The sequence below is a fragment of the Amaranthus tricolor genome, chromosome 16, assembly GCF_026212465.1.
Source record: "Amaranthus tricolor cultivar Red isolate AtriRed21 chromosome 16, ASM2621246v1, whole genome shotgun sequence".
NCBI lineage: Eukaryota > Viridiplantae > Streptophyta > Magnoliopsida > Caryophyllales > Amaranthaceae > Amaranthus > Amaranthus tricolor.
In genome coordinates, this window is record NC_080062.1 from 5,505,020 (window position 1) to 5,524,456 (window position 19,437).

General features: G+C 33.0%; 3 protein-coding genes across 3 annotated transcripts; all 3 read right to left on the reverse strand.

Annotated features, from left to right (window-relative positions):
* Positions 1-2,398: 2,398 nt before the first annotated feature.
* Positions 2,399-6,371, reverse strand: LOC130803104 (uncharacterized). The gene is made up of 2 exons (XM_057667283.1): positions 6,172-6,371; positions 2,399-6,046 (listed from the first exon to the last, which is right to left on the reverse strand). Exon 2 carries the CDS (start codon positions 5,783-5,785, stop codon positions 4,175-4,177), a length of 1,611 nt encoding a protein of 536 aa, XP_057523266.1. The 5' UTR covers positions 5,786-6,046; positions 6,172-6,371; the 3' UTR covers positions 2,399-4,174.
* A 2,269-nt stretch (positions 6,372-8,640) lies between these two features.
* LOC130803110 (uncharacterized) lies at positions 8,641-9,870 on the reverse strand. The gene has a single exon (XM_057667292.1). It carries the CDS (start codon positions 9,790-9,792, stop codon positions 8,851-8,853), a length of 942 nt encoding a protein of 313 aa, XP_057523275.1. The 5' UTR covers positions 9,793-9,870; the 3' UTR covers positions 8,641-8,850.
* Positions 9,871-12,319: 2,449 nt separating this feature from the next.
* On the reverse strand, positions 12,320-19,195 carry LOC130803111 (alpha-soluble NSF attachment protein 2). The gene is made up of 9 exons (XM_057667293.1): positions 18,901-19,195; positions 18,337-18,386; positions 18,175-18,247; positions 17,520-17,599; positions 17,013-17,164; positions 15,706-15,865; positions 15,551-15,598; positions 14,033-14,113; positions 12,320-12,654 (listed from the first exon to the last, which is right to left on the reverse strand). The coding sequence occupies exons 1-9, from the start codon at positions 19,043-19,045 to the stop codon at positions 12,574-12,576; spliced, it is 870 nt and encodes a 289-aa protein (XP_057523276.1). The 5' UTR covers positions 19,046-19,195; the 3' UTR covers positions 12,320-12,573.
* Positions 19,196-19,437: the final 242 nt, after the last annotated feature.

The window sequence follows — 19,437 nt, forward strand, 5'->3', positions numbered from 1 at the left end:
AGTGTATCAGAAAGCTAAAAGTCAATAAACTAAGCTTTATGATTTTAAACTAAGAGTAAAATTTATTTTTCAATTTGACTTAAAAACCATTTACCAAATATTTTTTTGACTACTTACCCAATTAAAATATCGACAATAAACATTTACCAAACACACCAAATGAACAAGCGCCTTAGGATCTAGAGACAAACAAGGGTCCGGAGAGACATGGACAAGTATATTGGGTTACATATAACGGGTGGAAACAGAATTGAAACTCGAAAGGCAACAAAATTGGAAAATTTGAAAAAAGTAAGATAAATAAACAACTCAATTCCAAAAATAAGGTTCGTGAAAACTTATTTTCCAAAATAAGCGTCCGTACATCCAAGCCTAGCCTCGGGATAAGTTGCTGTTAGTAACAGCGAAAGAGGAAAAAAAAAAAAAAATAAAAACCCCAAAGTCGCTGTTAGTAACAGCGAATGAGGAAAAAAAAAATTAAAACCCCAAAGTCGCTGTTAGTAACAGCGACTTTAAGGTTAACTGATAACTTCTTAATCTCGTAGGTTGGAATGAGGAAGTAACTGAGAACTGAAAACTTAAAAAACATTAAGTCGCTGTTACTAACAGCAACTTAAAATATATATATATATATATATATATATATATATATATATATATATATATATATATATATATATATATATATATATATATATATATATATATATATATATATATATATATATATATATATATATATATATATATATATATATATATATATATATATATATATATATATATATATATATATATATATATATATATATATATATATATATATATATATATATATATATATATATTTAAGTCGCTGTTACTAACAGCGACTTTGGGGTTTTATTTTTCTTTTTTTTTTTTCCTCTTTCGCTGTTACTAACAGCGACTTATCCAAACCAGTGGTTTGGATGTACGGACGCTTATTTTGAGAAATAAGTTTTCACGGATCTTATTTTGGAACATAAGTTGTTAAAATGTCTTATTTTTTTCAAATCTTCCCAAAATTGTATTCTTATTATACTACTCTGTCCCACCCAGACTTATCAAAACAGTCAAATTGGTGGAGTTATGGGTCAAGTCACTATTGAATGGGTTAATTTCCTATAGAAAATCTTAGTCAATAATGATTATTTGTAAATAACTATAAAAAGATAAAAATAAAGCTAATAAAATAATCAAAATAAATAAAAAAAAACACAATTATAAAAATAATGAACCTACGGTATAGTGCCACATACCCGTGATTTACAATTAATGTAAATCACGGTTATTTATCTAGTAAAGCACAATTTCTTATTGTTTTGGGTTTAGATTGGATTTAGAGCGACTTAACGGGTCAAGAACTTTTTGTAAAAGATATATATATTTTGTTAGTTTATACTCCCTCCAATTCACTACTAATTCCTATTTACTTTATGCTAACCAACGTACTTAATCAATCTTTAATATCTCTAATTGTGCATTATTGAAAATTATAAAAAGTTAGTATGAATAATCCTTACATTGAGACGAATCAAACAAGATCCCACATAAATATATTTTAACTTATAGATTAATAATAACATACAAATTAAAAGTAAGATGAATAGTGCCCAAGATGCAAATGGGACGTAAGTTCTGAATTAGAGGGAGTATATATATATATATATATATATATATATATATATATATATATATATATATATATATATATATATATATATATATATATATATATATATATATATATATATATATATATATATATATATATATATATGAAGAAATTATTTTCTTATAAAAAAAGCCAATATATCTAATTTATTGCCGTAATCAAAAGAAGTTGAGTCAAAATATATAAACTAAGTAACTAACTAGAGATTGGGTTTCAACTGAACATGATGACATGAAATTGAAAATGATAACAAGTAATTGAAAAAGGGGCAAAACACTTAGGTTTAGGTTTCATTCGGATTTAGTCTAATTCAAAGAATTTACCCATTCTATTTTTGTATTTTTACTCTTTATATCTTTTTTCGTATTTCTAAATACTTTTCTATTTTAACCCGTGATTATCTCAAAAAAAAAAAAAAAATAACCAGTGATATTCAACTTCTTAGTTTCCAGGCCCAAAAGCCAATAAAGCTAAATAATTGGTATGTAGTTTAAATGGATGGGCCAAATTATTGTGTGTTGTGTCCTAACAAGAACATGAATCGTAAAACGATAGGGGGTTTTGAACCAGAAGTTAATCAAATGGAATATATAATATTGAACCACTTATAGTCAATTGAAATTCAAAGAGGCCTAATCCGAATGAACACAAAATATAGAGGTACTCAAAAAATATTCAATAATTAGATATATTTGACCTTATAACTGAACTCGATTTGACCAGACTTTAAAATAAATTTACAATTATATAAAAATCAATGTGGACTTAAAATCCAATTTTAAACTGATCCAAAATACGTGACGCAAAATCGACCCAATGACCAAAATGAACCCCTCTAGCAAAATATAAGCTGGCTTAGACTTGAATTGTATTGACCCTACTCAACTAAAACCTATTCTAGACTCATCTTCGTGTTGGCTTTACATAGAACTAAACTCATGACCAACTAAACCCGACCAAGTCTAATCCAACCCAACCCAATTTCTTGAGTTAATCCAGCACAATAAAAAGCCAACACGATCCAATCAGAAAAATCTAACTTTACACCATATTTTCATTATTCCCCTTTCGATCCTAGGATCCCATCGGCTTTTTACTGTATGGGGTGTGAATATATCCATGTAGAACAAGATCTAATTTTGACATAAATTGAGCCAGGTGATCAAATCAGCCCTACATGAGTTTGGTTTCAGTAGACATCAACATGAACTCGTCTTCTCTATTTGTTTCGAGTGTCTACCAATCCGTAAATATACATTCTCTGTATATTTTCCACTCATGCCCTTCAAGTTATCTCAATCCTCCTCGCCTTCTTTCAAACTCCATTGTGATAAGGAAATTGTCAAATATTGAACTTTCCTAAGAATATATTCATACCGAGAACTTTCCTAAGAGTTAGTTTTTTTTTTCGTGTTATGTGAGTTGTTGGAATTGTTTATTCCACATCGCTGAATTAAAGTTGGTGTACACACTTTACGCTAACATTGACAATAAGTTCAGCTAAAACTTAACAAACATCTCCAAAGCTAACATTTAAGCATAAGCTAAATGATTCATAGACTTGCACCCTACATACCCATAAACAAGTTATCGAAAGGAAGATGGCCCAGAGAAAAACGAGAGAAAAAAGGTTTGCAAAAGAAGTAGATGATAGGGGCGGGATCGAAATTCAGAGAATTTGGTGAAAAAAATCTACTAAACCGTAAGTCGAAAGTTGATTTAGAAGTTATAACTGGGGCTAAGGAGGGTAGTTTCAAGCAGCTTCTAATACTGAGGAACAATTTTCCCATGACCAACATATTTTCATAGCCACTACTTGATTATGATACATCAGCTTTAATATTAATCTATTACATATCCTCTTCATCATCATACTCGATATATTCTGATCATAGGAAACTAATCAGGATCTAGGCCCTGGGGAGGAAAGGAAGGCGGCCAATACCCAAAAAAGAGGATGCGGCCAAGAGTCTCTTGGCTCAAAAAAATCCTCAGAACGATAGGTACCTGATAGGAAGGACTCAATGCTTTTAGTCTGATATAACAACATAATGGATGATAATCCTATCGTTTTAGGAGGGACTCGGAAAGCTGCCCACCAACACTGGCTTGCAACCAGTTCAATGCTCTCGATGCAAGTATTTCTCACACAACACTCAATCAAATACTACTATAACTTCAGAAGTATATACTGACCACAAAACAAAATCAAAACATTCCAACAATCCCCATGACAATTGACTTGAGAGCTTGCGGTTTTATGAAATCTCATTCTCAAAACACGTTTCATAAAGCAATATTGTGCAAGTTCATTCTAATTTTTAGACTCGCCATAAGGCGTATATCATATATGTAATTCATATAAAGCATATATTAAACACATAATTGTGATCCAATTCCAAAAATATACAAAAATGCACATTAACAACATAAATAGCTCAAATATTACACAAAGCACACCTTCAAAAGATGACAATGCTATTTGGTTTCTCTGTCAATCGTTAAGGGGCGTGGAGGTGTCATGGGTTTCGACATACCTTGCTTCGGTAACTCTTCTTCTGTCCTTCCCGAACTGTGATTTTCGGTTGTGATCATGGAGTCGTCCAATGGAACTGTCCTTGAGCCTACATCCAAACTGTTGTTGTTGGCTACTTCTTCATCTTCACAAGGCAAGTCTGAGCACCCTAGATCGCCATTTCCATTGTGCTGTTTCCTATACATCTTGTCTTCAACGATTTCATAGAAATTTGCAGTTCGTACTTCCTGAGCAAGTGAGCACCAACAACAGCAAAGCCACAAAGCACAATCAGTCACAGCGGGTTTGCCACAACATGATGTATATTCAGGCAAGTTGTACCTCTTCCTCATTCGGATCCTCCAATAACCACCGTAAAGTAAACCAAGCCCACATAGTAAAAACCCCGTAAGGCTTAGAGCCTGCCTAACGTTGTCATCATTAACATTAAGGCCAGCCAAATTGAAGATAAAAAACGGAGCAGAGCAAAACAATATGAAAGTTGCAATGTGAACGTACATATTCCCGAATCCCAACCTCTCCATGTTCCATCCGAAAACACAAAAGCTGCAAAAAAGCGAGAGATAGGTGATAGATAAATCATCCCACAAATCAAAAAGTCCTTCTTTCCATTGTGGTTGATCCTCAACAATATTCCCATTTCTCAGTGCAAAAGATAGCCGCCTTTCTAACGAATTCGATCTTATAACACTTAAGTTGTGACTTGCGGCCTTAATAGGAATTTGCGCTTCCTCATCACTTGGGTTTTCATACGCATACTCCTTGCCTAAGGGACTAAGGATAGTGTAGATTCCTGCTATAGCCGGGGCAGCTATGGCAACGGAGATACAAATCGCAACCCCAAGTACAGGCCGCTCAGATCGTTTATATCCCAAGTTTAGGCCACAAAGACCATACTGAGCAAAACAATTCAAATGAAGCAACAAAATAACCACTAGCATATGTGCCCATTCGTGCGGCTTGTAAGTACCATTCTTACAGTAAATCTTTCTTAATTTAGATATATCCTTCGGATTCCATCTCAAGAGCAATGCTAAGTGGTAGAATCTTTGAGGGTGTTGATACAAACACATGAGAGTAAAAAGGGCATTAAGGATTTGATTATTGACTTCAAACCACGCGTTTCGTTGTGATTTCTTCGGTAAGGCACTATTTAGCATTCCAGTCATGACAAGAAACAAAATCGCCCCAGAAACGGCAACACAAGTAATCCAAACAAAAAGAGCCAAGTTCATGGGATTCCTAAACCACTCTTTGCAAGTTTTCTTTAAGGACTCCCAATTAATTCTATGTCTAAGTTCACTTATTCGTTCTCGTAAGCCATGGCTACGAGAAGACTCCACAGCACGAGACGCCTCATCTTTCCCTTCAGCAATTTCCCAGAATTTGCTTGAAGGTCTACTTAAAAGGGCATATTTAATTTTTGGTGTTCCACCAATTTGACCATCTTTTGAAGGTGTTAAACAATGAATTGGGCTTGGTGTTTTTGATTTAGGAAGTTTAATAATTTCTTCAATCTCCTCTTTGACTATAAGACCATCATTTTGAGCCATCAAAACTGAACTTTATAATAGCTTAGATTGCACAAATAAGATCAATTGTAACTAAAGAATCCTGCATCTAACATCCAAAAAGCCTCAAATTACTCAAATTAAGCTATAATGATAATTTGAACATACAAATATTACAAACCCTAATTTGACAAATCTTGAAAGGCTCAACGAATCAACAATCATGTAAACTATCAAAAACCCATCAGGGAAAAGAGCTATAAAAACCCCAGATCAATTCAGAATTCATTCAATCAACAAGATCTGCATCAAACAAATGAGTAAATTTTTTCAGAAAATGAACAAAAAAAAAGACACCAAATTCATTTTTTCTGGGTATAATAGTAACAGAAATATAAAATATGGGTGGAAAAAAGAAGAAAGTAAACCTCAATAAAATCTGATGAACGCTAAAAGATAATTCCCAGAAAAGCAATCCACAAGAACAATGATGTACAACTGAATTTCAGTCGTTCAACTACTAATTGTCTCTTTTGCGTCGCAAAAGAACCAAATACTTTTAGTTACTTGAGTCAAATAAGTGGAATTAAAGAACAAGAAAGATTTTTTTTTTTCAGGGTAAATTACAGGCTTACAGCACATACAAATTAACAAGTTATATTTATTATCAATAATTTTAGTATAATTAAGAGTAATTAATAGTTTTTGTAGTTATTTAAAATTTCCAAGAGAGAATTAATGATAAGAGAATAAAATATATTTAAGAATATTATATTTCCAAGGAAAAACAATAATAAATTACATGAAGAAAGTACAAGCTTTTTTCTTATATAAAGCCCTATTATTTTCTTTTTTTTAATTGAAGAAATTGATATTAATTTTTTTACACTGACATAAATTAATTTTAATTTCATAACTTTATTTTGAGTAATAATAGATTAAAAAATAAAATACTTCTATAAAATATAACTTTATTATATTTCCAAGTGTTGTATAGTGTTAGATACAGAGCAAGTATTTGTATATTACCCATTCACCTCATTCAAGCAAGGAATATATCCCCCTTTATGCATTTTTTTTCCTTTGATAATGATCTCGAGTATCCGTAATTTTTTAAAAATTTTATCTACAAATTTATTTATTTTTTAATTTCATTAACTCATTTCGTAACCCCACCTAATATATATATATATATATATATATATATATATATATATATATATATATATATATTTAAAATATATTTTTTTTAAAGTAATATTTAAAAAACTTTGAAAGAGGTGTAAATTAATTGGAACAGTGAGATTGTGCTAAGTTGGTGGTCGAGGGAGAATTAAAAAAGAAGAGAGAGATATAGAATTTGCTAATAAAATGATGTATAGAGAATGAATTTATGAATGAAATTACGAGTAATAATGCAGAGATATAGATAATGATAAAATTATAACTAAATTTATAGAAAAACTATATAATATTGTAGAAAATTGGGCGAAAATAAAATTCTAAAAAAATTAATTGACAAAATGAAAATAAATTGTATTATATGTAGAAGAAATGTGAGTCAATAAAATTCTTCTAATGTGTTTATTTGCAACACTTCTAAAAACACGCATGCCAATGTACTTTTTTAACTGATAATATCTCTAGTTATATATATATATATATATATATATATATATATATATATATATATATATAAAAGTAAAAATAATATAATTATTAATTATTGTAACTATATATATCAACAAACCTAGCAAGATCCACACAAATTTTTTTTTAACTCATATTGAAATAAATAAGATCGTCAAAGTATAAATTAAAGTTAGTATAAAAGTCAAACGATTGCATGAAGTGTATCACTTATGTCTCCAATCTCAAATTGATGGGAAACCTTCTGTTTCTTTTTGTTGATTATATTTTCCTTTTCTCGTTACTTGTTGTGTCAAGTTTATGATGTGCTAGCTTGGAAAAATGTTCAAAGTTTTGAGTCATGAGAAGGAATCTCTTCTCTAGCTCATGGATATTCCTCAAGGTAAACTACCCTTTAGGTATCTTGGTGTTTCTTTGCACAATAATATTCTATTACTTCAATGTCTTTAGGTGGATCCCACTTAGCTATGGTGGAGTTCAGAGGGTCGAATATATGTAACTTTATGAAGTGTGTACGACTTGTGTTTTTCTATTAATATGTTGGCATTCACAATAAGTCTAGCCTAATTTAACATAATCAAACAACTTTGGTCTATTGCTTTAGGGGAATATTGATTGTGGCTTAAATTATCAGGTGGCTCCAACTAGGATGGAATTTAGACGGTTGAATATACACAACCTTACCATATTAGCGATAACACTAACAAAGAGGTTATTTCCGATCGATCCTTTTAGAAGATATTATCTGCATATTCACGTCAATAAGACTTCCTCATGAATCATGCCTATTATATAAAGCAAATCTTGAATCAACAAAAACTAGTGACCTCTTGAGGGTGGGATTCTATATTCATAAATGATAAAAACTAGAAAAGATCTGATATATTCTAAATTACAGGGTATTCACCATATAGTGGCTTGAAGATCTATCATTTGTAATAACAAAGTCAATCCAAGAAGCATATTTTTTGCATAGTTGATGATTCAATCATATGCTGATTACAAGAGGTAATCAAGTTTAATAAATGGGGCATCGAGGTAGCTTCTAATCACGTTCATTTTCACAAACTCGAGGATCCTCATGCTACTATCTTACTGATATAAGGCGTATACAATGCATAAAACATCGGATCATTAAGCATTGCCAATGAACGAACTATCAAGTTAGTCACTATGTCCTGTCTTCACTAGATGACATTTCTTTCGGTTGATTTCGTCGACTCACTATTTGACATAGTGCGAAAGGGTAAAGGGCGAATACAATCATTTCATAGAAACTACAGCCTACAAGGCTCTATATGAACAAATCGACAAAATAAGTGTTGCAATGTGACAACAAAATCTCGATATGCTTAATTTCATGACATCGATTGCAGAATCTGTTAGAGCATATAACGTATTTTGAGGCCTCAACCATTAGATTAAGCTTAAGCTGATGATTGAGGCCCAAGATCTGATTAATCTAAAAGGTGGTTAACCCAATTCTTAAGTACGTCAGGCGAGCCATACCAGGGTCTCGAGACATCATCTGAACCGACAGGCGAGTGATAAACACCATCCAAGCTAATATTAAGAGCACCCTCTAAATGTGCAGATACTTCCGGAACAACTCCATCACCCCACACATCCGCCCGCCCACATACTTGTTTATAGCCCTGACCAACAAACCGCGCTTGCAATGTAACATCGTCTGATTTTGACTCGGGCACATTCATAATAGCAGCCCCATGAGCCACGTTCTGCACAACATTTGAACCTCCAAATACTCGAGCGCCCTGAATATACCGTCCAGCGACACACACATACTTAAGTTCAGGAGTATACACAGCTTCCGAGCAGTGCTCTTGCACATGATACAATAGCCCCCTTGTCTGATCGATAACCCCAGATACACCTCTTGGAGGAGGCAAATGCGGAGTGCCAAGTGTCAAAAGTAACGAGATATCTGACTTCCCAAACTCCGCCATATACACGCGTGCTAGCCACCCACCCGCAGAATGTCCAATCAACGAGACTGTCCTGCCCGGTGCAAGCTCCTTAGCTTGTCTTACAGCTTGATCCACCCTGTTAAGATACCAATCTAAAACCGGGCTAGGACACAGTGTGCCCTTCCAGTAATTCGGGTCTAGTAAACCCGCTGCATTCCTAAACCAATCGAGCCTCGAAACTTTGGCTACGACACTTTTAACATCGTACTCCTCTAGGCTCGATTGCAGTCTAGAATAATCTGCTGTATTGTTCCCTAATCCTGGGAGTATTACAGCAGGTCGAGGGGGGATCGAGCGAGTGGTGGTAGAGGTGCACCGGGCACCATGAAATGGTGGCCGGAGAATATGGGTTGGTGGGGGCCTTGGTGTTTGATGTGACCAAGACAAGGGCAAGGTGGAAGCTACTGCCATATGCTTCACTTGCCTAAATTGTTAAGGGTCCCAACAAGTGGTTATTCTAACACCATTTGGTGATAGAAGTAAAGGAAAGTATAAATGAATGACATCCATACATATATATAGATATTAATATATATATTAACCTCATTTTCTATTTTAAGCGGTTCATATAAAATTTTATAATTTTTATTTTTGCATGACAACACCACTTTTACTCTTTATGTTCGCTTTTTTATGTTTAAATATCTCACTATTTTAATTTATTATATTTAATTTTTTAATCTTCATGTCAATTGGACTAAATGGTGACAGAGGTGGACTTACTAATAATTCCCTCCTAAAATTCGAAGCTCAGAATCATACACGTATGACGTATCATACGTATCATATAGAGTAAAAGTTTTATCATTCTGGGTTTTCTTTTTTGTTTTTAGAAGCAAAATAACCTATGTAAGTTAATCATGTTAAAATTCAGGAGTACTCTCCTTGATTTGTTCAGACTTCAGACTACCTTAAAACGTAACACTAATTTATCTTTAATATCTCGAATTATGCATAGTTAAATATTTTAAAGAGTAGATATTAATAGAATTTACATTAAAACAAATCAACAATATATAATATACAAGTGAATGGTGAACGTAGCACTAATCTAATTTTTAATATCTCTTATTGTATATAATTAAATATTTTAAAAGTAAATATTAATAGAATTTACATTAAAATAAATCAACAAGACATAATATACAAGTGAATGGTAAACGTAACACTAATTTGATTTTTAATATCTCTAATTGTACATAATTAAATATTTTAAAAAGTAAATATTAATAGAATTTACATGAAAACAAATAAACAAGATATAATGTACAAGTAAATGGTAAAACAAATCAACAAGATATAATATACAAGTGAATGGTGAATATGTGTCAAAAATCAAATAGACATTTAATTTGAAAACGAGAAAGTACTATTTTTTGTTTATGACATTTCGTAATTCGGACATGTACAAGTTACTTGACTGGACAAGACACCCAGCCTTAAATACTCTTATACATGTATTTTGGAACAAGTAGTCCCTCTACATCACACGTTTGCAACATTTTTCATTATAGTTATGTCATATAAATTGCTATATTTTTATTTTTGACCATACCCACGCACTTTTTTTAGTTTTCAACTATAAATTTAACTTTTATTTTCATCCCATCCACATATATTTTATACTTTCTTGATAAAATAAAAGAGATTGTGTAATTTTGCTTGGCATCTAATAAAGCAAAACCCTTTCTTCCATGGCTTGGCATTTTCAGTCCCATTTTGAAGTAAATATTTTAGTTCATTCGGGATTTGTAAAAACTATTAACAAGAAGATAGTAACACAACGCTTACAAAGGATTGAAATTTTATTAAAAAAGGCTTGAATTTTGAAGATATTATACAAAATGTAACTCGAAAGGATTTAAAATCTGTAGTAAACCCGAATTAATTTGACAACAATTTGCATTATTTGAATTGAACTTATCTGTATTTGATAAGGCTAAACCTAAAGTTCATCCAATTTTGAGCGGTTACTAGAATGTTATGTGATTGAAGCGTACTTAAAGGGAAAGTTTCATTAAACATAAATTAAACTGACGCTACTATGTGGATCAAAATGGTAGGCTAGAAAGGATCATAGTAGGAAAATGAAGAGAAGTTGAAACGAAAATACATACATAGTGGACATACCTTGAGGGATATAATTTAAAATGAAGATATAAGAAAAGGTCTAAGGTTGCAAATATTCAAGTAAAGATAAAAGAAAATCATTTAAGATGGAAAATTAGAGCTTGGTAGACTTAAATTGAAAGTGAAGAAGACTTAAGATGACTTAGAAGACAAGAGTGAAAAGAATATGAAGAATCTAATCTTACAAATTGGAATGATAGAAATAATAGTGGTTACTTAACCATGATGTGGGATCTTTTCTTGAATCCACAATACCAGTGCCTTTGTGGGATCAATCTTATCTTATGCTCAAAAAGAATCACAAAGAAGCTCTCTTTACTCTTAATCCAATAACTCAGATTATGCTGATTATTATTTTTATTATTATTATTATTATTATTATTATTAAACAATTCTAAATGAAATCTTAATTAAAATAACATCAATCAACCATGATGTGCAAGAAAAAAGGTCAGATCGTACAAGACTATAGTTTCGCAAATTATGACCTGAACTTTCGTTCTAGACGAATAAAGGGATAGTTCCTTAGGCTGCTCTCTTAACTACGAAAACAAAAGAAAATATAACCCTATAACAGTTAGACCAAGTGATCAACATTATTACATGGTGGAAAAACAAACCCAAACCACGAAGAGTATCGGCCATCCAGCAGACAATCAACAAATAGGAATAGGGAAAGGACGTGGACGTCTGAAAATACAGCGGCAACAGCAACGCTACCATAAGCATAGCAAACGAGTCACTCATAAACCATAGGTTGAGTTCCAGACAAAAGCACAACTTTATTAGCAGTATTAGACGTCACGGCTTATGAATCATCAACTTTCAATAAATGACAACCAATAATGTGGGAGTAAAACATTACATAAAAACCAAGGATCATCCGCTACTATGTCTCAGCCTAAAAACACAATCAGAAAATATCAAATTAACACATTTCTCCAACGTGAAAACATGCCCATAGGCCAGTCAATGCTTAGAATGTATCGAGATCATTTGTACATAGACGCAGCACTCTTATCCAAAAGGAACAATTTAAAAGTTGAAAGCACATAAACTAACTTAAGTCAGATCATCGTCATCGTTATCTTGGGCCTTCAGTTTTTCCTTCACTCTTAGAAGAAGGGTTGTTTTCATCGCGTCCTGCCACAAAAAATGCACAAGGCAAAGTGTTTTAACCATATATATGCAAAACTGACCACATTGATAAAAGGCACAATACTTGGCAATCAAAAAGTATTTAGCAACATGAGAACAGAATGCCTATAATACAATAACAATTTAAACTGAAAATTTCTTTGAAAAATGAAGCAACAAAAAGAATCCATAGACTATATGGATGTATGAGGAAAAAATAATCATCAGGTACTATAGTATACAGGCACAATACTTGGATTTGGATGTCGGTAAAAATATACACCAACGGCATAACTTGTAAGCCTAAGAGCAACCATGATGAGGGTATTAAAACACCCACCTCAATTCTTTCTCTGACGTCTCGGTTCTCAGTTCTCACTAAACCCCACCTCAATTCTCTCTTTTGTTTGTGATATGGCAATATAGGTGTTTGTAAGTAGAGGAAAAATTTACAAATGTTGATATTAATATACAATTTGAATAATTCAGAATCGGACTTGGAAGTTTTGTGGACTGATGGGACTTGCTCATGGTTTGTTCAAGTTGATGCATGTTATTCGTTTATAACCCAAAATTTTCATTTCTTGGAACAAAAATATCACAATTGGTGAAGCTCTATTGAATAAAATATCAATATCCTGGCACTTGTAAAGCTCACTCCTATATCAAACAATAATTTGCAGAATGACCCGTCCTGTTTATTATACACTGTCCACGTTTATCCTCCTACATCCCTTTTGGTTTGACCCTTTTTAATCTTTCTATTTCAACCACTTACCCCAACTTCACCCACCCTGTTACATTTCAGGCAAATCAACACCTATCCACTGAAATCGCCCCCCTATTTTTGCACTTTGTTTTTCCTAAATTCTTACAGTGGTGTTCCTCCACATTTCCAATTAGGAAAATCAGAAGAGACAACTGAAATATACAAATATATATAAATAAAATATATAAAGGGCAGGCAATATTTACATATTCACTTGACTCAAATCTTTACTCTTCAACTAGCAGCAAGGCATGGGTTTTGTTAATCACGCAAAGACACAAATATCAACACAAGACATCGATGACTCACTCACTTTTTGAGGTTTTTCTCACTTCATAGCTTAAGTGCAAAGTAATGGTCCAATTTTCTACTATAATCAAGTTTAATTTCGCATATTAATACATTAGTCCGATAAAAAATTATCTTCAAACATGTTTAATGTACATATTAATTTTTAACAAGCGGACACATAATAGAGAAGTGCATGACGATGATATTCGGGCACAAGCAGCCAATAGGTGTGTAAGAAAAAAAAGGAAATTCATTTAACTTAGAAGAATATCAAACAGCTTGTAGCTGTCTCACAAACAAATACTTCGACATCAAATACTTTACCAGTGGGGTCATGCTATCAAACTCTTTTACAATGTCGGTAAATTTGGCAACATCCTGCTCGTCCACTGCAGTGGCCAAGTCCTGCAACCACAAAAAAATAAATATAAAACTCTACTAGATTCCACAAGCTATGCAAATAAATTAATCTACTGCCTCCAACAGGAAAATATTGTCACATAAACACAGCCCATTGTATTCAAGAATATGAGTAATGAAAAAATGTCGCAGGAGATCCTGCACAATAGTTGGTAAATCCTCATTATTGAATCTAGCAAGGGTATTGTGAAAAAACCTATTGTAACCATTACTTAAATTACGACATGTGACAGAGATACAAGGCTTTTAGCAAATGTTCCATGTACTCTAAACCTCTTCAGGTACTCAGTTCTGATACACGCCATTCCCACATAGATATGCACAGTTGACATTTTATTTCAGACCACAAACATGAAACATTTTCATGAAGTTGCAGTATTGACGTTGTGGTAAAACAATGTACTCTAACAATGTGTTTGGACGAAGAGATATGGAGCGAAAGGAAGGTGAGGGATTTAAAAGGATTTAAGATCCCTTCTTATGATAACAAAAAGGAAGGGGAGGGGTTTGAGGGAAAAACATTGAAAATTTTCGTTAAAAATACAATATCTCCTAAAGTGGAAAGATTTGAAAAGAAAACACTTGTTTACCTTCCTTTTCCCTCCCCTTTCCTTCTAAACAAACAAGATGCACTCTGCCTCCTTACCCCTCCCCTTATTTCCCTTCCTTTCCTTCCCCTTCCCTTTCTTTTTTTCTCTCCTAATTTTATATACAAACATAGTGTAAAACTCTTTAGGTACTCCATTTCTAATACTCACCATTCCCACATAGATATGCACTCTTGACATTTTATTTTAGACCACAAACGTGAAAAAATTTCATGAAGTAGCAAAGTTTATTACTTGAGCACATAGTGTGTCAGATGAAGCAACCAAATATGAGCAACATAATGTACGATTGTGCATGCAAGTAAAATTTTCAAAAGGCTGAACAAAAATTCTTCAAGTAGCACAATAATCTAGACAAATAATTTAAAACTGGAGGGCCAGCGAACCTTCGTTTTAGCAAATTGATCATTTACTGTAATAATTCTCCATTTTCAGCAACGTACCAATGTGAGAGAAATGACTGCATGCTCACCATCTAAACCACTCCAAAATCCAAACTAGCATTTATTATGACATTGCTATATGTGATAACCATCCTGTCAGCCTTTTTTTATTCTTTCTTATATATATAGTGGTGAACCTTTGTTATGGCCTGCGAAGGCCGCTCCCTAAATAATTATTTAATGTTTTATCTTTACTTAGCCCTCCTAATTCTTGTTATATTAAGTTGCACTCTAAAAAAGTTGTTCAAGATCCGCAACTGCTTAATAATTTCTCTAATCCCTTAATATAATCATATTTTATAGGGCTCAACAAGTGAAAGAATGCAATTTTGAAACTCAAAGCACCAAATTAAACAAACCAAGAGACATACAGAAAGAAATTTGTATTCACGGGTTCCGACAAAAGTAGGATCCAGATCCTGCAAATATAATTGCAAATATAATAACAGTTAGAAGAGAAAGCCAAAATTTATACATACAAATCTTTAAAGATTCTAGAACAAAAAAAAAAAAAAAAAAAAGAAACCTGATATTTGTCCAACGCATTGGTTATTGACACAACATCACCCTTGCAGAGGTGGCAAAGACCAGCATTAAGAAGGTGACCTTTAACACCATATTTCAACAATGAATTACTAACAGAATGCCGCGCTATATCTTCATAAATCTCAATCGACTTTGGATACCTGAAGATATATACATATCATGAATGCACTAATCAAAAGTTTTTGGCATCACACTAAAGGCAATGCAAGCATTACATGATAAGAGGAATAGAGCTCATCACTCCATCTAGCAAACTATTTATAGATGCAGATTGCAGAGGCACTTCAGGAATAGGAAAAGAATGGCCAGCACAGGAAAATACATATTAGATTTAATCACATAATTTATTATCCAACGAAATGAGTTGATGACTCTCAAGTATCAAAACTCAAATACACTATTTGAGGTGCTTTCCTAAGATGTCAAACACATTTGTCACAAACTCACCATATAGTGATCCAGGAACAATTTTGAACCGATAAAACAGGAAAAAAAAATAGGAGCCAATAATATAAAACACAAGCGTTATGAGGACAACAAACACTATCGTTATTCCCGAGCTTAAAAAAATCGCCTTCTGAATTTTGGCAAAAGTAAATTATAGAAACAAGAATATGAAAAGGCTTTGCAGCTTAGTAAATGCAAAGAAAGAAGGGAAAAGGACAGTGCGTTGTATTATCACCCAGAGTTTACAAGAAACGCTCCCATACCCAACAGAAACTCAAAATGATACTTTTGAAGATAAAATGAAATTCCATCCCTCAAAGCTTCCACAAGTCCATACATCACTCAGACATCCTCAAAGCAAGGGCGTTGTGTAATTAAAAATACTACTAAAAGATAGACTTGATTCAGCAAGAATGGCCTAAAAAACTCTGCCACAACCACTATTGTCACCAACCTCTAAAGACATGTTTACCACATTAAAACCATACCAAGAGATAAAAATCTAGCACAAACATATAAAGTTCCCACAAAAAAAGTGCAAACCATATTTCTCCAGAGTCAATAACCAATCAACTTATCACCTAGTAAACTCTAAAGTGAATATAATAAACACAGAACAGAACAAAAAGGCCTTCAATAATGTTCTCAATGCATTTTCAAGTATGTATAGCAATAAGCAATTTTAATTAGACCCACAATGAGACTCAACTATAGTCATGCCAGACAGCACTTCTGAAAGTAATGGTCAATGTATACCGAATCAGTTACAACGATGAGATAGAATAAACCAATCAAGCAACACAGAATTGTTCAAAAAAATAAAGAGGAACCAGAGCATACTGTTCCAACTGTGCAGCAAATTGTGCAACTTTCTGTCTGCACTGATTTGCAGAGGTCGTCACCTCTTCACTTTGGAAAAGATCCGAAGCTTTTTCATACCAGGCAATTGCTTGCTCCAAATTGCCATCACTCTCATTTATTTCAGCAATTTCCTGAAAAAAAAATAACACCTGAGTGAAATTGTGAATAAAAAAAATTTTAAAAAAATCAAAAAAAAAAAAAGCAGTCTTGGACCATTTTGGATAAATTGCAAACTCATACAGGGATTTAGGCAACAAATTGAAGCATAGCTCCTACTTGTCACTAATACCCAAGACTCTTAAGCACAAGTAAAAGAGTACAATGCTCATATAAATTGCCCTACAATTGATAAAGAAATGACATATGACGCTGCATGCAAAACCAAGCACACCAAAATCAGATAGCAATTTAACAGTACAAATGTCATAAAATACAAATCAACTAGAATCAAATTTCAAAAATTTGTTATACTGACATAAAATGTACCTTACAATATCTAGCAGCCATATTAAGCCTTCCGATTTCAAGGAAACTATTCACTGCTTGGTCCAAGCAAGATACCGCCTCTGCATTGCATCAAAGCACCAAAACAATCAGCACTTGCCTTATTAAAAATGCAGTTAACTAGCTCATGAAGCCCATTAATCAAAACCATAGCAATCACAACGGTAGCTAAGAAACATAGTGTAAAAACAAGGCCGCATCACCGTATCGCGACCATATTGTAAGTGTTTTATGAGTTTACCACAACCGATACATAGGTTGCATTGACCGCGAAATTATCCGTATTATCGCAACTGCGACCGGAACTCTATTTTAGTGCAATGCTGAGGAGAGCATAATTAGCCTGATTTCAGCAAACAGGCCCAAAAGTGTTATTAATCACAATTTACTAACACTCCCAAGATGTTGACAAACTATGACCAAGAAGTTGACAAACTATGCTAATAATATGTATGTACGAAAAAATAATCTGGTGGTCAAAATGTGTTTTGCATCAACTAATGCTACATCTTTAAAACAAACTGAGTGCTAGAGTATCAAAAAACAATTTAGCCCCAAATTAATCGATGAAAATTGAGGTCTATACCTTTCCCAAGACCTCGAAGATAACATATACATTATTGAAAGAGTAAATTACCCTTGGACGAGGTCTTCTTGTAAGCATGGCCTGCTTCAGCATAAGCATTAGCAGCTTCATGTCTGCTATCAACCTACATAAATGAACCGGAAAATAAAACAAGCACATTACACAAAAATTCAAATAGAACCTCTTCTCTCCGCTGAAAACAATATCAATCACCTTCAAATAACAATTTGCCAACTTAAGGTAGGCAGCACCAGCTTGCTCCCCTGAAATCAAAATTCACACGGTCAACATCAAGAATCCATTCCACACTCCTCATGATTCATAAACAAAGATGAGATTTCATATGAAATCAATTTTTAAACGCTATGCATAGTTTACAGCAAACAATCAAAATCAATGAATGTTTGTAAGATCTACTACAATCAACAACATCGAAAAATTGCTTACCCTAATTAAATTAAAACAGATGATCAAAGCAAGAATTCAATGCAAATAAATGCGCATTTCATACTAGATTCAGCAGAACCGAATTAGAAACTTAACAATCCTCATTAACAAACATATACGAATTACAGACCATATTTAAACTCACAATAATCAGCTTTCATATGACAATAAAATTAATTAAATTAACGAATCAATCACACTCCAAACAATAAAACCCTAATTATCAGGCAATCGGCATAGCAGATCAAAATTATCCATCATAGCGACGGATCAATCAAAAACACATCAAAAAAAAGAAATCAATGATCGATAAAGAGAAAAGGAGAGTACAGGATTTGCCGAGCTTGTAAGAATTAGCGGCTTTTTCATACAATTCAGCGGCATCTTCGTGCTTGTTGCCAAATATACCCCAACCAGTGAGTTTCTTCTCGGCTTTCTTCTCGAAGTCTTCTCCTCGTGCTATGTGATCACCCATTTTTTCTCTCGTTTTTCTCTCTCTTCCTGGGTGTGTGTTTCTGTTTGTTCCGAGTTGAGGGACGCTGGGGACAAGGAATATGCTGAATTCAGAAATGACGATATGGAGATTTTTGTTATGAAAGGGGAGAAAATAAACCCAAAAGTTAGTAATTATTTATGGACATAAAATTGGAATTCCTTAAATCAACAAAATTATTATAGTGGTATTAATTAGGCTCGAGTTTCAGAACTCTGTCTAACTGTGAATCGTGCAAATTTGTTACTTTTTCACAAAAACGTGTAAGTATTTTTTTCTTGATTTTTATGGTTGAAAAGTTTTACTTTTTTACCAAAAAAATGCTTTTCAAAAGTATTACTTTTCAATCATAAAAATTTCACACAAAATATTAA